The 18,317-nt window shown below is 37.3% G+C and overlaps 1 protein-coding gene across 4 annotated transcripts in view; it reads right to left on the reverse strand.

Moving 5' to 3' along the window:
* Nucleotides 1–1,037: 1,037 nt before the first annotated feature.
* Nucleotides 1,038–18,317, reverse strand: part of RAB23 (RAB23, member RAS oncogene family) — a 35,812-nt gene continuing 18,532 nt past the window's right edge. For 3 of the 4 annotated variants that reach the window (XM_081828463.1, XM_081828465.1, XM_081828464.1), the window contains exons 4-7: nt 12,287–12,443; nt 10,700–10,782; nt 8,681–8,773; nt 8,288–8,574 (exon numbers count right to left, since the gene is read on the reverse strand). In XM_081828463.1, the coding sequence (XP_081684589.1) occupies nt 8,306–8,574; nt 8,681–8,773; nt 10,700–10,782; nt 12,287–12,443 (602 nt within the window). In that variant the 3' untranslated portion in view covers nt 8,288–8,305. Of the gene's footprint in view, nt 5,439–8,287; nt 8,575–8,680; nt 8,774–10,699; nt 10,783–12,286; nt 12,444–18,317 lie in introns of those variants that run through there. The other variant, XM_081828466.1, reaches the window with a different exon arrangement.

An 18,317-nucleotide genomic window follows, 5' to 3' on the forward strand; every position in this document is an offset into this window, starting at 1 on the left:
CTTGTACAACTCTTTTCATACACATAAGACTTTATTTCTCTTGGGTAAATACCTAGAAGTGAAATTTCTGGGTCATACAGATGATGTATCTTTAATTTTACTAGAAATTGCCAAAGTTTCCAAAGTGATTGAACCAGAGTTCCAGTTACTCCACATCTATACAAATATTTTGTCAGTCTTTAATTTTAGCTATTTTAGAAGTTTGTGATGGTATCTTATTATTGTATTAATTTGCATTTTCCTGATGACTAATGATTTTGAACATTTTTCCGTGTACTTATTGCCCATTCATATACCTTTCCTTGTAATGTGTCTGTTAAAGTATTTTGCTCATTTTTATTTGAATTGTCTTTTATAAATGAGTTGTAGGGTTTTATTTTTGGTTTTTAAAAAATATATTATAGCTATAAGTCCTTCATGAGATATGATTATACAAATACATTCTCCTGGTATATGGCCTTATCTATTCATTTTCTTAACCATGTCTTTTGTTGAGTAGAAGTTTAAAAATTTTTATTATGTACAACTTACTGATTTTTCTTTTAGGAGTTAGCACTTTCTGGGTCCTAAGATATACTTTGCTTACCCTAAGGTCATGAAGATATTTCCTCTTTTCTTCTTGAAGCCTTAGCTTTACAATCCACCACAAATTATTTTTTGAGAATAAGATGAGGTAAGGCATGAGATTCAAAATATCTAGTTATTCCAGCACATTTTCCCTTTCACCATGGAACTGTTGTGAAATCTTTGTTAAAAATCACTTGACCATATTTGTGTGGGTATATTTCTGGAATCTAGTCTGTTTCAATGATCTATGTGTCTTGTTTACTGTACCCATACTGAGAGTCTTAAAATCATGGAGTCTCAGTTCTTCAACTCTGTTCTTTTTCAAAACTGTTTTGGCTATCCTAGGTTCATCACATAACTTTTAGATAAACTTTCCAATAAAAAGCGTATTGGGATTTTGATTGGAATTGCATTGAATCTATAGATCAATTTAGAAAGAGCTAACAACAAAACAATACTGAATTTTCCAATCATGTACATAATATATCCATTTATTTAAATCTCCTTTAATTTCTCTCAGCAGTAAGTATCACACATTTAAACTGTGTTTGTTTATAATCTGCTCTAACTAGTGTGATTTATAAATCTGTGTAAAAGACATACTAGGAAATTTCAAGATTGGTATGACATGTTATTTTTTCTTACAATCTAATAGAAGAGCAAAGTATTCTCATTACAATTTTGAAAGTAGAAAAACTCGAGTAACATTTTAATTAGAAGAGATGAAATATGTACACATTTAATAATAACATAAAGATAGAATATAAGAATTATAGAGGAGTCACACATACTACAATACAAAAACCAAGGGGTAAGCAAATTCAGCCTTTGATTTCTCTTAAACAATTAAAAACAATAGAAATATATTTAAGTCAATCTCTCACTTGAATATAGGAAAAGCTGAATTCTATGAGATAGAAGAATTGGGAAAATAAAAAACCTTTTTATGACAACTTCTGCATCCAAGTTGGCATTCAGCATGGATAACATTCTTTTTTTTTTTTTTCAAGATTTTATTTTTAAGTATTCTCTACACCCAAAGTGGGGCTCAAATTTACAACTCCGAGATCAAGAGGTGCATGTTCTACCGAGTGGGCCTGCCAGGCGCCCCTATTTTTTTATTTAAAAAATTTATTTATTTATTTTTTATTTATTTTATTTTCATTTATGAAGATTGCTTAAGTTACTTCATTAAATGATTGCAGCATTTAATAATCAATATAACGAAGCTAAATCCTTTACTTTGATCTTTAATTAAAAATGGCTGGTCAGAATTCTCTTTACATAAGCTTTTCATAATGTACTTGAGAACGGTTAACTTATTTCTTTTTTTTTTTGGTACATAACCCCAATTCAAAAGCTTTTCTTCATATTTTTAATTATTTAATTTTTTGGATGAAACTATCAAATATACACTAAAATATGATTAAATCATTCTTTTGGCATACTTCCCTCCCCATAATTTCAGATGAGAAATTAGACTTTTGATTGAAAAATAGTTATTCTTTATTATTTTAATTCTCTCTTTAAAACAAATGCATCAAATAAGAAATCAATATTATGTTAGAACATTTATAAGCTGAAAATGTTCTTAGCAGTAGTAATTCCTCCATAAAATATAACTGCATATGTAAAGCAGTATCAAATCCACTCATATATTAGACTGTAAAGTATAATGGAAGATAGCACATCTTTTTATGTCTGGGTTGCATAAACATAATAGTTACAAAATGGGATAGAAAATGGCTTTGTCGCTATCGAATATGTGACTTTGACAAACTTATCTCAGCTCTTCATTCTCCTCCTCTTTTGAAAAGAAGGGAAGGAATAATAATACTCACCTCCACAGAATTGTTGTAAAGATTAAATTATTGTTTGCAAGGTATTTTGTACAGTTCCCACCTGCTAGTAAGTACTAAATTAATGGCAACGAATTCCATCTTATGGCACTAATAAAGCTAAAATACAGTTGATCCTTGAACAACACAGGGACTAGGGGCACCGACCCCCCGCACAGTGGAAAATCCAAGTATAACTTTTGACTCCCCCAAAACTTAACATAGCCTACTGATAACATAAGCTGTCCATTAACAAATATTTTGTATGTTGTATGTATTATATACTGTATTCTTATCATAAAGTAAGCCAGAGAAAAGCAAATGTCATTAAGAAAACCATAAGGAAGAGAAAATACATTTACAGTGCTGTAAAAAAATCCACATATAAGTGGACCCGTGTAGCTCAAACTGGCGTTGTTCAAGGGTCAACCGGATACTGCCTTCTCTGGGCTACTCTGTGAGCTATTCAATTCGCTAGGCGGACTGAGAGAGGAAGGAGAGCTGAGGGACCAGGCAATATGGCAGCTACCTCACAGCTCTCTCTGTATACTAACCCCCAGCCAGCATGTAGCAGAGTACGTGAGAGCACAAACTGCACAAACAACATCTTACACAGTGTTTTCTTTCGTATCCATTATTCATTACAAATTAACAGTAAAGTTATTTAAAAGAATTAAGGGTCTGGGGTGGGGGGAATTTAACGTCAATTTTGGAGGTTTTAGAATTAAATTGAGAAAGTATTTAACATATCACCTGTGACTGATTTTCAGACTTACTTCGTTATTTAAAATGACCAATTATGGTTAGGTTTAAAATACACGAGTGCAAATAAAAATTCAAATGGGTAACAAAAGATCTCTCTTCAGTTCCTATAAAAAGAAAAAAGGACAAAACTAAATACATAAAATTATATTACAAATATCAGGGAACTTAAACCATCAACGGTGATTATTTTTTATATAGAAAAGTAGCAATCTCTTCCCCACATACATTTAATTAATATGAAATAGAACTACAACATATTACATAACATGATTTGTTTTTTGGCTACTAAAGACCACAAAAGTACTCGCCGCGAAGCATGTTTTGTGCAAAAATTAAAGAGACTGTATTTGAACAGAGCAGAAAAGGAAAGAGGAATCATTAACAGGTACCCATTGTTAGGAATGGAGTTGCTTCCCCCCAACACCTAACCCACTGCCAGCAATGGGAGTGGAGGCAACGGGTGGCAGAAAAATGAACATTTTATATTACTTTAAAATCGATAATGTCAGATTGTTTCAATATTATGAAAAGCAAACATTCACTCTTGACCATTTAGCAAGGACACGCCCCAGAAAATTCTATTATCTTCTCAACATGAATCTGGACAGAGGGATGCAGATGGTGCAGATGGAAGACTTAAAGAGAGAGAGAGAAAACATACAGAGGAAATACATACAACATGCATTTAGTACAAATAATGAAAAACAACTTTCATCACACATTTTCCAAGAAAAGTTATTTTTACAGGTTTTGAAATCCTGTAAAAACCAGGTATATAGCAAGGGGTTAAAAACAAAGTCACTGATGAATGATAATCACTTTTTAACAGAGTTCATGCAATTATCTTAGTTGGAAAGCTACTGTCCCAAGTCACAAAATGTATGCTCTGCCACATGATTACATATGAAAATCAGTTCTTAAAAGAAATTATTTTGCATTTGGTGCTGACAGAGCTCTTGAGAAAGTGCTATACAAACTGAAGTTTATAGAAATTTTTAAGTGATAATCTTAAAATACCATACAAAAATGTGTAAACAAAAAGATGTTTTAGAGTTGCAGGGCATTATAAAATCCGCAATGCAGATTAAGATAAAAGATCGTCTCTTCTGCATTTAAAAAAATCATTAGCATAATCTTACAAGTTCAAAATTGCATTTTCAGTCAGCAGCAAAAGGTGCCAGGTGCACCAGCACACTTCACAGGACCCCAAGAACGACCGCAGGGGCGCTGGACCTTTGGAAGGGCTCGGCCGGCACAGCTCCCCATGCTCATGGGTGCACATGGGAGAAAGAGTTTGCAACAAGTCTCACCTGGGAGACACTCTAGCATTAAAACGTTTATACCCCTCTTTTATCTACCCTGTCAGAGAGGAAAACTGCTTTTTAAAGATATTATAAACAATATAAATTCTGATAGTAAAGCACTGTAAAAATTAGGTATGATATTTTTGGCACAAAGCACTTTTAAAATCTGAGCTCATTTTGCAAAATATATGTCTGAAATTTCTTACTTGAAAATAAAAACTTTTAACATACACACAATGTGTAAATGATTTTATGAATGAATGAATTAGATTCTGTGTTTCCTTATATACTGAACATCCCTTCAGTATACTTCAGTACCAGATATCTGCATGCAGACCTCCACATTCTACATCATACAGATATTGCCTTTCAATATTATCTTTTTGTATGTATTTGGATTCAATACTACTTTCCAGAAAAGCTATATGACCAATTTCAGACATACCATGCTTGCTATCTTTCATGGACCAATAATATTAAAATCTGCACCAATATATTCAGGCATTCCATTTATGTTTTCCAGCACTTAAAATTCAGCAAAACCTGTTTTTGACATTTCTTATAGCATTCCTTCAAAAACAGGAGAAGCTTCGTCTGATGTAAAAAAATTAAAATGAGTCCACAAGGCAGTAATTTTTCCACCAAAGATCTCACTCCATCTGAAAAGCACTGCAGAACAATATTTAAGTCTGTCAACTTTCACAGAGCCATTAGGTGCAAAGTCTGCTAAAAAAAAAAAAAAACTTGTAACATACCATGACAGCTGGGTGTATTTCTTACTGAATTGCACAATATAATTCAATTTTTTTCCTCCCTAAAATGTTTTAGGGTATGCTACAGCTGCTAAAAGGATTTCTGTTTTTCTTGGTCCTCTGTTTGTTGGGTCTAAGATTGATGACATCTCCACCATTAAGGGTACTTGAATTTTGACCCGAGTGACTTCCAATAGATGTATTAAAGACACCTGTATAAATGGAGGGAAAACAGAGAGTGGTACTGATATAGCTCAGGGTTAGCAATTACAGATGGTGCATCCAGCATCTTAGTAAATCAGTAATATTTTCAATATTTACAATTTTAAGCTTTTGTTTTCATTTCATATATTTTTTAAAATAAAGTAAATTCTACCTCCCCCCACCCGCTTTTTAAGTAAACATGGGCTCGAACTCACAACCCTGAGATCAGGAGTTGCATGCTCTACCAACTAAGCCAGCCAGGTTCCCCACACTGAATTTACTTTTAATAGCCAGTACACATTGTTTGTCAAAGTTCAAAGGTTACAAAAGGGATTAAAGTCTCCCTTTCAAATCACTAGTTTACCTTCCTAAAGCATGCATCTTTTAACAATTTTCTCATGCATCCTTCCAGAGATATGTTATGTATATTTAAGCAAAAATGCATACACATTCTTTTTTCCTCCCTTAATTACCAAAATGATGATTAACTGTACACATTGTTCCGCATCTTTTCATTAACAATCTATTTCTGAAATTTGGAAACAGTAAATCTGATAATTTTAATAATTTCTCTTATTATCTTTTACATCATATAATTTCAAGCATATCAAATTTGTATTGACAATAGTATTTGTGAGATTTTATGTTAATAAAAACACTGCATATGTAAAAGCTGCAGTAATGTAGGATTTTCCTATCTTGGCTAAAACAACAACGAAATGGTCTACAGATAATTAAAGTGATAAGTAGGTAAAAAGATGAACTAAAAGAAAACTTTTAACTGTTATAGTTTCCATTCTAAACTGTGCTGCTCTTAAACTATAATCTCTAATTTATAAACTACTTATCACCCACGATACACAAAAGTCTGGGCCCGGGACACTGTCAGCAATACAAAGATGACTAAGGCCAATTCCTGCCCACAACAAGCTTACAATCCAGGAAGTGAGGTGAGCTGGAATACACATAAGAAATGCTATAGATCCTCTAGCTTAAGTGTCATAAAAAAGACCCAAGATCCCACAGACGGGTCCAAGGAAGGACCAGTTATAGCTACTATAGAAGAAAGGACAAGCTAATAAAAAAGGTAGCACTGGACAGCTGGTAGTGCATTGGACTCACATCTCTCTTCGCTGAGAAGCAAAGCAGAGTGGCCATGGCTCTAGCTAGATACATAGTGAGCAGAGAGAGCTTTCTAGACAGTCCTTGAGGAATGAATAGTTCTTTGACAGGGATAGGAAAGAGAGAGGTCATTCTTTCCTTTTTTTTTAAAAAAAGATTTTATTTATTCATTTGAGAGAGAGAGCACAAGCGGGGAAGCGGCAGGCAGAGGGAGAGGGAGAAGCAGGCTCCCCACTGAGCAGGGAGCCCGATGTGGGGCTCGATCCCAGGACCCTGAGATCATGACCTGAGCCGAAGGCAGACGCTTAACTGACTGAGCCACCCAGGAGCCCTGAGAGAGGTCATTCCTGATGGAAGAACCAAAATAAGCAAAAATAAAGAAGATACTACTAGAATGTTTAAGAAACAGCAAGACCTCTGGCAGAACTGAAAAACGGGGTACATAAATAATAGTGGGGCATAAGGCCACACAGAAGGATAGACAATATTGTCTTTAGATCTCAGAATGAAGAGAGCTGCATTTAATATTCTCCACAATATGAATCTATCAAAGGGCTTTACTCAGTGAACTGGAAGAGACAAGAATGGAGCCCAGAAGACAAGACTAGACAGAAGCTTATTACAACTGTCCTATTTTTGTTTCACAGAGCATTTGAGGTGTCTGACAGTAAGAACATATGCACTAAAAATGGCAAAATAACAACAAAAAAGAAGCCAGAACCAAGGGGAAAAAAAGTTAAAAGAGGTCAAGAAAATAAAGTATGTGATCACATGTATGTAGTGGGGGAGTTGGGGACAGAATACAGATATGAAGTCTCTAAGGGACTACACAGAAGCTTTAGAAACAGAAAACTTGGATCTAAACTTCCTAGAAGCCAAAACAAAGAGCAAGACATGGTCAGTCAGTTATTGTTATAGAGAGACAACATACTTATTCTTCAGGAAATGTTAGACTTTGCAGGCATTTATTTTTTATTTGTTTGTTTGTTTATTCATTTATTAAGATTTTACTTATCTACTTGAGAGAGAGAGAGAAAGCTTAAGAGAGAGAGAGAGCACGAGCAGGGGGGAGGGGGATACAGGGAGAAGCAGGCTTCCCGCTGAGCAGGGAGCCCAATGCGGGGCTCGATCCCAGGACCCTAGGATCATGACCTGAGCCGAAGGCAGACGCTTAACTTACTGACCCAGCCAGGTACTTCTTTGTAGGCATTTAGCATTAAAAAAAAAAAATCAGTAAAGTGTATGGAAACAGTACAAGTATAGAATCAGAAGAAAAAGTGTTAAGACCTCCTTTATACAGAGGACAGATCTTTATAAAAAGTCTTTATCTCTGCTCTCTTAATATAGAAATGGATTTAGAAAATTCAATAGTTAAAAAAACCTTTTAACTCAATATACCTTTTAATTTGAGACCTGATATTAAGTTTAATAACTGCTGATCTAATACTTTCTAATCACATTTCTTAAAGAAATGAACATATTATATTAAAAAAAAAAATAGTAGGGGTGCCTGGGTAGCTCAGTCGGTTAAGCATCCAACTCTTGATTTCAGCTCAGGTCATGATCTTGCGGTCCTGAGATTAAGCCCCGCATCAGGCTCTGCGCTCAGTGTGGAGTCTGTCTGTCTCTCTCCCTCTACCCCTCCCCCCACTTGCTCTCTCTCTCTAAAATAAATAAATCTTTTTTAAAAAATAGTAAATATGGGTGCTTGGGTAGCTCAGTTAAGCATACACTTTTTTTTTTTTTAAAGATTTTATTTATTTATTTGACAGAGAGAGACACAGCGAGAGAGGGAACACAAGCAAGGGGAGTGGGAGAGGGAGAAGCAGGCTTCCCGCAGAGCAGGGAGCCCAATGCGGGGCTTGATCCCAGGACCCTGGGATCGTGACCTGAGCCGAAGGCAGACGCTTAACGGCTGAGCCACCCAGGCGCCCCAAGCACACACTCTTGATCTCAGCTCAGGTGTTGATTTCAGGGTTTTGAGTTCAAGCCCTGAGTTGGGCTCTACGTTGGGCATGGAGCCTATTTAAAAAAATTTTTTAAAAGATGGTTAAGAAAATAATGATAATAATGAATGGAAAATAAATTTACTAGGTAAACATGGGATTAAAATTTCTTGGGTACTTACCAATTTTGTTACTACTTGAATGCATTAATTCTGGATCCTCAGCTATTTGCTGTTTGAGTTTTTGAAGATATTTTTCAGCCAAATATTTAAAAACTAGAATAAAAACAAAAACAAAATTCTTACCAGGTCAGTATAATTTATGCATGTAAAATCTGTTGTTTCATATCACTCACTGTAATACTGTATACTTGCTAAAAACACTTATTTTTAAATATTTGTATTCTTTCATTCATCCTTACTAAACACATTTAAAATTAAATTGGAAGTATACAATCTAGTTGAAAAAAATTCAACTTTTAAAAATTACTTGAGCAGGAGCGCCTGGGTGGCTCAGTCAATTAAGGGTCTGCCTTCGGCTCAGGTCATGTTCCCAGGGTCCTGGGATCAAGCCCCGTATCCGGCTCCCTGCTCTGCAGGAAGCCTGCTTCTGTCTCTCCCTCTGCCTGCCACTCCCCCTGCTTGTGCTCTCTCTTTCTCAAATAAAATAAAATAAATAAATAAATAAATAAATATTTAATAAAATATCAATGTCAAATAAATAAATAAAATCTTTAAAAAATTATTTGAGCAATACCTAAGAACAATGGTCATAATAAATATATATGGCATTTTATTAGCAAAGAAATGAAATAATACTTGTAGTCACTAGTTTTAGGTACTTGAATAGGGATCAACATTCAGCAACACTACGCTAACTCAGTCTTAAAAAGATGGCTCCTTTTTTTTTTTTAAGATTTTATTTATTTATTTTTGAAAGAGAGAGACAGTGTGCACTCACGAGCATGAGCGGAGGTGGGGGAAGGGGCAGAAGGGCAGAGGCGGAAGCACGACTCCCTGCTGAGCAGGGAGTCCGATGCAAGACTAGATTCCAGGACCGTGGGATCATGACCTGAGCCGAAGACAGATGCTTAACCAACTGAACCACCAAGGCGCCCAAGATGTCTCCTTTCTTTAGGTGAAAAAAACTATGCAGAAGACACTTGAGCAACAATCAAGTTGCAATCTAATAAAATAAGTGGCAGTTCTGGAATGAGAAAAATAATCATCTTTCTGTACTCTCACTTTCTTAAACTAGGAAATGTTACTAAACAAATTAAGGTTAGGGGTGCCTGGCTGGCTCAGTCGGTAAAGCATAGGACTCTTGATCTAGGGGTCATTAAGTTTGAGCCCCACACTGGGGATAGAGATTACTTAAAAAAAAAAAACCCCAAAAAACAATCTGGGGTGCCTGGGTGGCTCAGTCAGTTGGGCGCCCACCTCTTGGTTTTGGCTGAGGTCATTATCTCATGGGTTGTGGAACTGAGCCCCTCACTGGGTTCTGCACTCAGCAGGAAGTCTGCTTGATAATTCTCTCCCTCTGCCCCTCCCCTGCTCTCTCTCTCTCAAATAAATAAATAAATCTTTTTAAAAACACACACACAACAACAACAAATTAGGGTCATTGTAACTACCTAATGGAATATCCACTATAGAGTAGTCCTTAAACAAGTCAGTAACTTTAAAAGGTATGCATGAACAACACATACATGCATATACACTCATATATATACAGTTATATTTTTAAAGATAAAAAACAAAAAAAAAACCCACCAAAGTTTTTCTGTAGAGAGTAACAAGTATTCAAAGTCATTGGTAATTTAGTTAAGGACTCTAAGAAGTATCATGCCTCTAAATTTTACTTGATTGTTGAGAAGAAAATTCTGTTCTTATTACATATATGATTTCTGGAAACCACAACTGAAAAAACATAAGAAGAATAAAACAAACTTCCTGCTATTAATTTTTTTTAAAAGGCAGTTTACCTTCGGGCGCCTGGGTGGCTCAGTTGGTTAAGCATCTGCCTTCGGCTCAGGTCATGATTCTGGGGTCCCAGGGCCGAGTCCTGCATCGGGCTCCCTGCTCGGCGGGGAGTCTGCTTCTCCCTCTGACCCTCCCCCCTCTCATGCTCTCTCTCTCTCAGTCTCTCTCTCAAATAAATAAATAAAATCTTTAAAAAAAAAAAAAAAAAAGGCAGTTTACCTTCAGTCACATTCAGATCTTCTTTCACTGATGTTCTATAGAATCTTAGCTTCAACTTTTTTGCCAGTGCCTCAGCTTCCTCACTATATATTGATTAAAAAAAAAAAAAAAAGGCACTTATCAGGGTACTTTCTGATAGCTTGTTTTAAAAAATCATTTTCATTACATTTACTGAATACATGTTGGGGGTGGGGGTGTCAGACCTTCCAGACCAGTTGAAAGCTATGTTCTTAGTGCTTAGACAGGATTTTTGATTTTCAGTATTCTCGGGGGATAAACACCACTATACTGTCATTTCTATAGTCACTGAACTCTAGCCTTAAAATGGCTAAATATCACCTTATATAATACTTAAATTAACTTTCTTTTGTTTTTAAAAACATTTGAATTTAATTGCACTCTGAAAATCTTACACTGCATTCCTTACTTTACTCGTAACTGGCTATGAAACTACTTTGCTGCCAAAGCCAAAGTCATTATATTAACAACTGTGTCTATGGGGGCAGACTCCTAATTTTAGTTTTATTATGACTCCTGGTCTTAGTTTTATTAAGACTGTAGTAGCTCTGCTCTGTAATCATTCCCGGTGATTCCACCCCACCCCCCACCTTCCTCCTGGTCCTCACATTCTTGTGTAGCCTCCTCCTACACTGTATTCAAGGTTAGTCTGTGTGATCAATAATACACAGAAGGCACAGAATGTGACTTCTGAGATGAGGTTGTAAGAGACATTATGGCTTCTGCTTTGCCCTGTCTTGAATCCCCTGACAGGGGAAGCCAGCTGCCATGCTGTGCCAACACTCAAGCAGCCCCAGGGAGAGGTCCACGTGGCAAGGAACTAAGGCCTCCTGACAAGAGCCAAGTGAGGGAGCCATCCTGGAAGTGGGTCCTCCAGCCCCAGTTGAGCCTTTACACGACGACCGCTCTGGGCAACATCATGACTGCAAGCTCACAAAAAACCCGAACCAGAACCACCTGGCTAATCCACTCTCAAATTCCTGACCCACAGAAACTGAAATAATAAATTTTTGTTGTTTTAAGCCACTAAGTTTTGGTTATACAGCCACAGATAATATAAGAACACACACAAAAATAAGATAACAAGCAAATATTTTCAAAGTTGGCAAATCCGTACAGACAGAAATTATCTATATGCTCTGTTCACATATTTGAGCATAATGTTTCTGAATACACAAAACAATATGAATCTGAACTACTTACCCCTTTAAACTCATCAACACAGGATAGCTACTTGCTCTTGATATTAAAACATACAGGGATATTTTTCTTAACATTCTTACTATATCTAGATTTGCTTTAACATCAAGAGCTGGATTTGTGGTATAAGACTTAAAACTGGAATTCTACAAGGGCCTTCAAAATTTATTTCCTTTAATTTTCTCTACTTACGATTTCATGTGAACTTTTTTTTAAACCCAAACCAATCACATAGAATAGCTCACAGAAAATTTAAGGATAAGGCAGTCTCTATAAAAGGTGTCCTAAATTTTTTAAATCTATGCAAAAATTAAAACAGGTTTTAACTTGATAGAATTACCACTTCCCCCTCAAAAGTGGGCATCTTACTTCTTTATACAAGAATCGTCCAAGAGGTCAATCTTGTTTTGCACAAGTACAGTTGGTATGTCTCCAACTTCAGCTACTACTTTCTCTCTCCAACTGGAAATTGCTTCAAAAGATTCCCTATCTGTGGTAGAAAATACGAGCACACAAGCCTGGGCTCCTGTAAGGTCACAAAATAAAAATGTTATTTACATTAATGAAGCAATCCTATACAGGATGAGAGCAACTTTTACCTATTCAATTTTTTTTTATTGAAGTATAAATAAGATACAATGTTTATGTTAGTTTTAGCTATATCAAAACAGTTTTTATGTAAGTGAATATTAAGCTCATCTTTGCAGCACTCTGCTTATGTTTATTATTATTTTTTTAAGATTTTATTTACTTATTTGACAGAGAGAGAGTGAGAGAGGGAACACAAGCAGGGGGAGTGGGAGAGGAAGAAGGAGGCTTCCCACAGAGCAGGAAAGCCCGATGCGGGGCTCGATCCCACCTGGGATCATGACCTGAGCCGAAGGCAGATGCTTAACGACTGAGCCACCCAGGCACCCCTCTGCTTATGTTTTAACATATAAACTCTGTTTTCCTACTCCAAGAACCAGTGGTTCTCAAAATTGTGTACAAGTGTCAAAGTACCCTCAAAACTATACATTCTTGTTAACTAATTGTTAAATAAGAGCTTGGAAGAAAAAAAACCTGTACACATTCTTTTTGGAACACCATGAAACACTGCTGTATTGGATATTACAAAAGCAAGAGAGAATGGTAAGCCAAGTATGAACGATAGGCTATTGCCAAGTTCTTCCTATTAATATCTATCATTTGCTTCTGAATTTCTTTTAGCACAGATTTAAGAAAAATCTATGAAAAAAAAATCATAATTTTCTCATTCTATTTAATTAAAAAAAATCTTTATTATTTTATTTTAGTAGCAGAATACCAGTGATGTTAATGAACATAATTTAAGAATTAGTGTCAAAGTTAAAAATATATATATATATATATATTTAAAATAGAGGAAAAGGTTTAATTTCATTTATCCTGTTTAACTGCATAATTCCCATGCTCAATGACAATATTTTAACTTTCAATTATCACATTAGGTTGATAATATCTAAGATTAAAAATAAGCAGCAACCTTCTGAAAAAAGCCCTTTTGTTTTATTTTTAAGTAGACTCCACGCCCAATGTGGGGCTTGAACTCATGACCCTGAGATCAGGAGTCACATGCTCTACTGACTGAGCCAGCCAGGTGCCCCTGAAAGTTATTTTATAAATGATTAGATGTTAAATCAATCAGGCAGCATGGTGACAAAAGCAGATACATAGGCAACAAGAGAAAATCGCCTTGGGGTCAAGAGGATTTCCTGGAATCAAGGGACGTTTTCTTGCTGTTATCCTTCCTTCCAGATCCCTCAGGTATAAAAGTTTCCTCTAAGACTCACAACATACATACCTGGGCTACCTAAGACACTTGAAAGCCAAAAAAGGCCTGTGTACCACCAAAGGGAATATTGTAGTAGAAAACAAGAGCATGAAAGAGAAAAACCAGCCATTCATTATTACTGTAAAAGCAGAGGCTTCATACAGGAAAATCTTCCCTACTCTAAAGCAGGTTTTATTTATTTATTTATTTATTTTTAAGATTTTATTTATTTATTTGACAGAGAGAGAGACAGCGAGAGAGGGAACACAAGCAGGGGGAGTGGGAGAGGGAGAAGCAGGCTTCCCACCGAGCAGGGAGCCCGATGTGGGGCTTGATCCCAGGACCCTGGGATCATGACCTGAGCCGAAGGCAGATGCTTAACGACTGAGCCACCCAGGCGCCCCCTAAAACAGGTTTTAAACCAAAGAATATATTAATTACAAAAATTGTCTAAGTTAATACAAAATTGGGGCAGGGACAGGATACAACACAGACAGAAGCACCTTAACACTTTCCAGGAATTTAAGAAGAGATAAAACTGACCAGGGGCACCTGGGTGGCTCAGTCGGTTGAGTGTCATAGACTCTTGATTTTGGCTCAGGTCATGATCTCAGAGTCGTGAGATCGAGCCCCGTGTCTGGCTCCATGCTTGAGCCTACTTAAGATTCTCTCTCCCTCTCCCTCTCCCCCACCTCTCTCTCTCTTTCTCAAAAAAACAAAACAAAAAACCTCAACACTGACAAGATCACACTAGATACTAGTAAGTAAATTTATATTTACTTGAACTCTAATATTTACTTCAACTATTTACTTCAACTTAAAAAAAAAAACAACTCTTAGACGAAGTATATTTTAATAATAATATATAAAAAAACTAAGCAGATGACAAATACCAGATTCCAAATATGTGTGGAAAGATCATTCTTTGCAGAATTTGCAAAGGAAATGCCCATAAATCCATTATACAACTTTGGAACTCCCTCACAAGCACTCCAAGAAATTATTATTATTATTATTATTATTTTTTTAAAGATTTTATTTATTTATTTGACAGAGAGAGACACAGCGAGAGAGGGAACCCAAGCAGGGTGGGTGAGAGAGGGAGAAGCAGGCTTCCCGCGAAGCAGGGAGCCCGATGTGGGGCTCGATCCCAGGACCCTGGGATCACGACCCGAGCCGAAGGCAGACGCCCAACAACTGAGCCACCCAGGCGTCCCCCAAGAAATTATTTTTTTAAGAATTGAGAAGAAGGGGAAAGGATTTCTTTTGAGAAAGTGCTGTCCACACCAACCATTCTCTCTCTCTTTTAAAAGATTTTATTTACTTATTTGAGAGAGAGAAAGAGTGGGGGGGGGAGCAGAGGGAGAGGTACAAGCAGACTCCCCGCTGAGCAGGGAGCCCAACATGGGACTCCATCCCATGACCCTGAGATCATGACCTGAGCCCAAATCAAGAGTCAGACATTTAACCGACTGAGCCACCCAGGTGACCCCTTTCTCTCTCTTTTAAGGTGGGGTGCTATGGGGGAGAGTACTATCATTACCTCCCTCATCTCAATCTAGAAGGAATGGACCTCAGCAAGACCACTTAAGTAGCCTGGTATGTGTTCCCAGCAACTGGGGGACACTCTGGACTGAGGGTGCCTTGATTCAAGCCTAAGGAAGATGCAGTGGCTGGGAATGACAGCAAAAAGGCAAGACCAACAGACAAAAAGAAGAGTTGCCTTTGGGAGTAACTGCGATCCTGCCAATGGCAAGACAAAGAGTGCACACGAATTTCATATGGATAGAGGTGAACCACATCTCAGAGAAAATGGGATCATTTTAACTCATGTCCCATAGGACTGCTTATTGGATGACGGGAGTTTAGCATAAAGGAGGGTAGAGGTGGAAGGCAACTCTCACAAAGGGCAGCAAGGAGGAAAAGCAACTGCAAGAATCAAACATACATGTGCCCAAAACAAATATCCCCAAAAATGGGAACCTTGGAGGAATCCAGGACAATCTCCTAGAGAAAGAATCATCTTGGAACACCTGCCACCCAGACGGCCCTAACATCAGACAATACCACCCGTAACAGTGCTCCTGTCTGGGGCGTCTGGCTGGCTCAGTAGGTAGAGCATGCAACTCTTGATCTCGGGGTTGTGAGTTTGAGCCCCCATGTTGGGCAGACAGATTACTTTAAAAAAAAAAAAGAGTGCTTTTGTCTCCCAATTCCATTTCCTCCTGGGCCTGACTGCGGAGAAGAAAGACACACCTCCAGCAAGTCAAAGACAAGTGAGAGGATGGAAGCAACCAACATTTTCTTCCCAGACCACAGATACTAACTGGCCTACTAAAACCCCAGAGAAGATAAGAGATTTAATGCTAAATTATATTTGTAGTTTTCATTAATGCACAAGACTGGCTATTCTAACTACCAAAATGAGATTATGTTTATGACTAGAAATAACTATGAGGCAGTTGAGAAAAACTACTTAAGAGTGACCAGAAAAGACATGAGCTAAAGGGAGTTTTCTTCGAGGGACAAGAAAGAATTTCCCCTCCCCCTACTGCCTACTAAAAACAAAGGGATGGTGACAGACAAAAACAGAAGTTGCATTTTGGTATCTCCATGAACTCTGTTCAACATATCAACTACTATGAATATTCTTTTTTTTTAACATTTTATTTATTTGAGAGAGACAGAGATAGCGAGACACAGCACGAATGGGAAGGAGGGGGTGAAGCAGACTCCCCACTAAGCAGGGAGCCCGGCGTGGGGCTCAATCCCAGGACCCTGGGATCATGACCTGAGCCAAAGGCAGACGCTTAACTGACTGAGCCACCCAGGCGCCCCTATAAATATTCTTTTTTTTTTTTTTTTTAAGATTTTTTATTTATTTATTTGACACAGAGAGACACAGCGAGAGAGGGAACCACAAGCAGGGGAAGTGGGAGAGGGAGAAGCAGGCTTCCCGCTGAGCGAGGAGCCTGATGCAGGGCTCGATCCCAGGAACCCGGGATCATGACCTGAGCCGAAGGCAGATGCTTAACGACTGAGCCACCCAGGCGCCCCACCCTATAAATATTCTTAATGAAAAATGATCCTATACTGTTATCCTTTCTTTTTCTTCCTTTGACCTCCAGTTCTGTGTTGGTACCAGTCATCTTTAAGAAAATTAATAAAGTAGGGCGCCTGGGTGGCTCAGTTGGTTAAGCGACTGCCTTCGGCTCAGGTCATGATCCTGGAGTCCCTGGATTGAGTCCCGCATCGGGCTCCCTGCTCGGCAGGGAGCCTGCTTCTGCCTCTGACCCTCCCCCCTCTCATGTGCTCTCTCTCTCTCCTTCTCTCTGTCTCAAATAAATAAATAAATAAAACCTTTAAAAAAAAAAAAAGAAAATTAATAAAGTTTTAAAAAAATGTTAATAATGCTTTAATTTCTCTGATGCAGTCATTTGGACATATCTTACGCCCTTGATATTACAGGCAGCCACTGTTCTCTAACTGTATATTTTAAAAAGACCTTTGTTCTCCTACTAGTCAATCTTCCTTCAATACTACATACTCTAAGAATCACACCATTAGAAGTTACTTTGTTGGGGCACCTGGGTGGCTCAGTTAAGCGTTATTTTTTATATATATATAATTTTTATATATATATAATTATATATAATTATAAGATTACCACTGGCAATTTCTTTTTTTTTCTCATTTATAAATTTTTTAAAATTTTTTTGTTATGTTAATCCCCATACATTACATCATTAGTTTTAGATGTAGTGTGTTCCATGATTCATTGTTTGTGTATAACACCCAGTGCTCCATGCAGAACATGCCCTCTTTAATACCCATCATCAGGCTAACCCATCCTCCCACCCCCCTCCCCTCTAGAACCCTCAGTTTGTTTTTCAGAGTCCATCGTCTCTCATAGTTCGTTGGCAATTTATTTCTAATTAAGATCTTTCAAAAAAAAGTTACTATTTCTGAATGCAATTCAGAAAAAACTCAAGACACATAATGTTTAGAGAGTAACTCTGTCCTCAAATTCTGAAAGACCCTAAAAGATGGTCTCTAGTCTTGCGAGTGTGGCTGAGGACCAGCAGCATCAGGGTCACGGGGAGGTTGCAGAAATGCAGAATTTTAGAGCCACCCACAGATCTACTAAATTAGAGACTGCATTTTAACAAGTTCCCCAGGGGATTCATGTGCACACAACAATTTAAAAAACAATGCTCTAGGGCACCTGGGTGGCTCAGTTGGTTAAGCGACTGCCTTCGGCTCAGGTCATGATCCTGGAGTCCCTGGATCGAGTCCCTCATTGAGCTCCCTGCTCAGCAAGGAGCCTGCTTCTCCCTCTGACCCTCTCCCCTCTCATGTGCTCTCTCTCTCTCATTCTCTCTCTCTCAAATAAATAAATAAATCTTAAAAAAAATAATAAAAAAATAAAAAAAATAAAAAACAATGCTCTATATAAGATGGCACAAAATTTAGTAGAGCAGGCCAATCAGAAACAGAGGCTTTATAATTACATATATATTATTCTAGATTTTAAATGCCTGTCCCTTATTCTTGTTACACTCTATATAATGTGAAGCACACAAATTAATGAACCAATCTATCACAGAT

This window comes from Leptonychotes weddellii, chromosome 8, assembly GCF_054177405.1.
Source record: "Leptonychotes weddellii isolate Sample4059 chromosome 8, ASM5417740v2, whole genome shotgun sequence".
Lineage (NCBI taxonomy): Eukaryota > Metazoa > Chordata > Mammalia > Carnivora > Phocidae > Leptonychotes > Leptonychotes weddellii.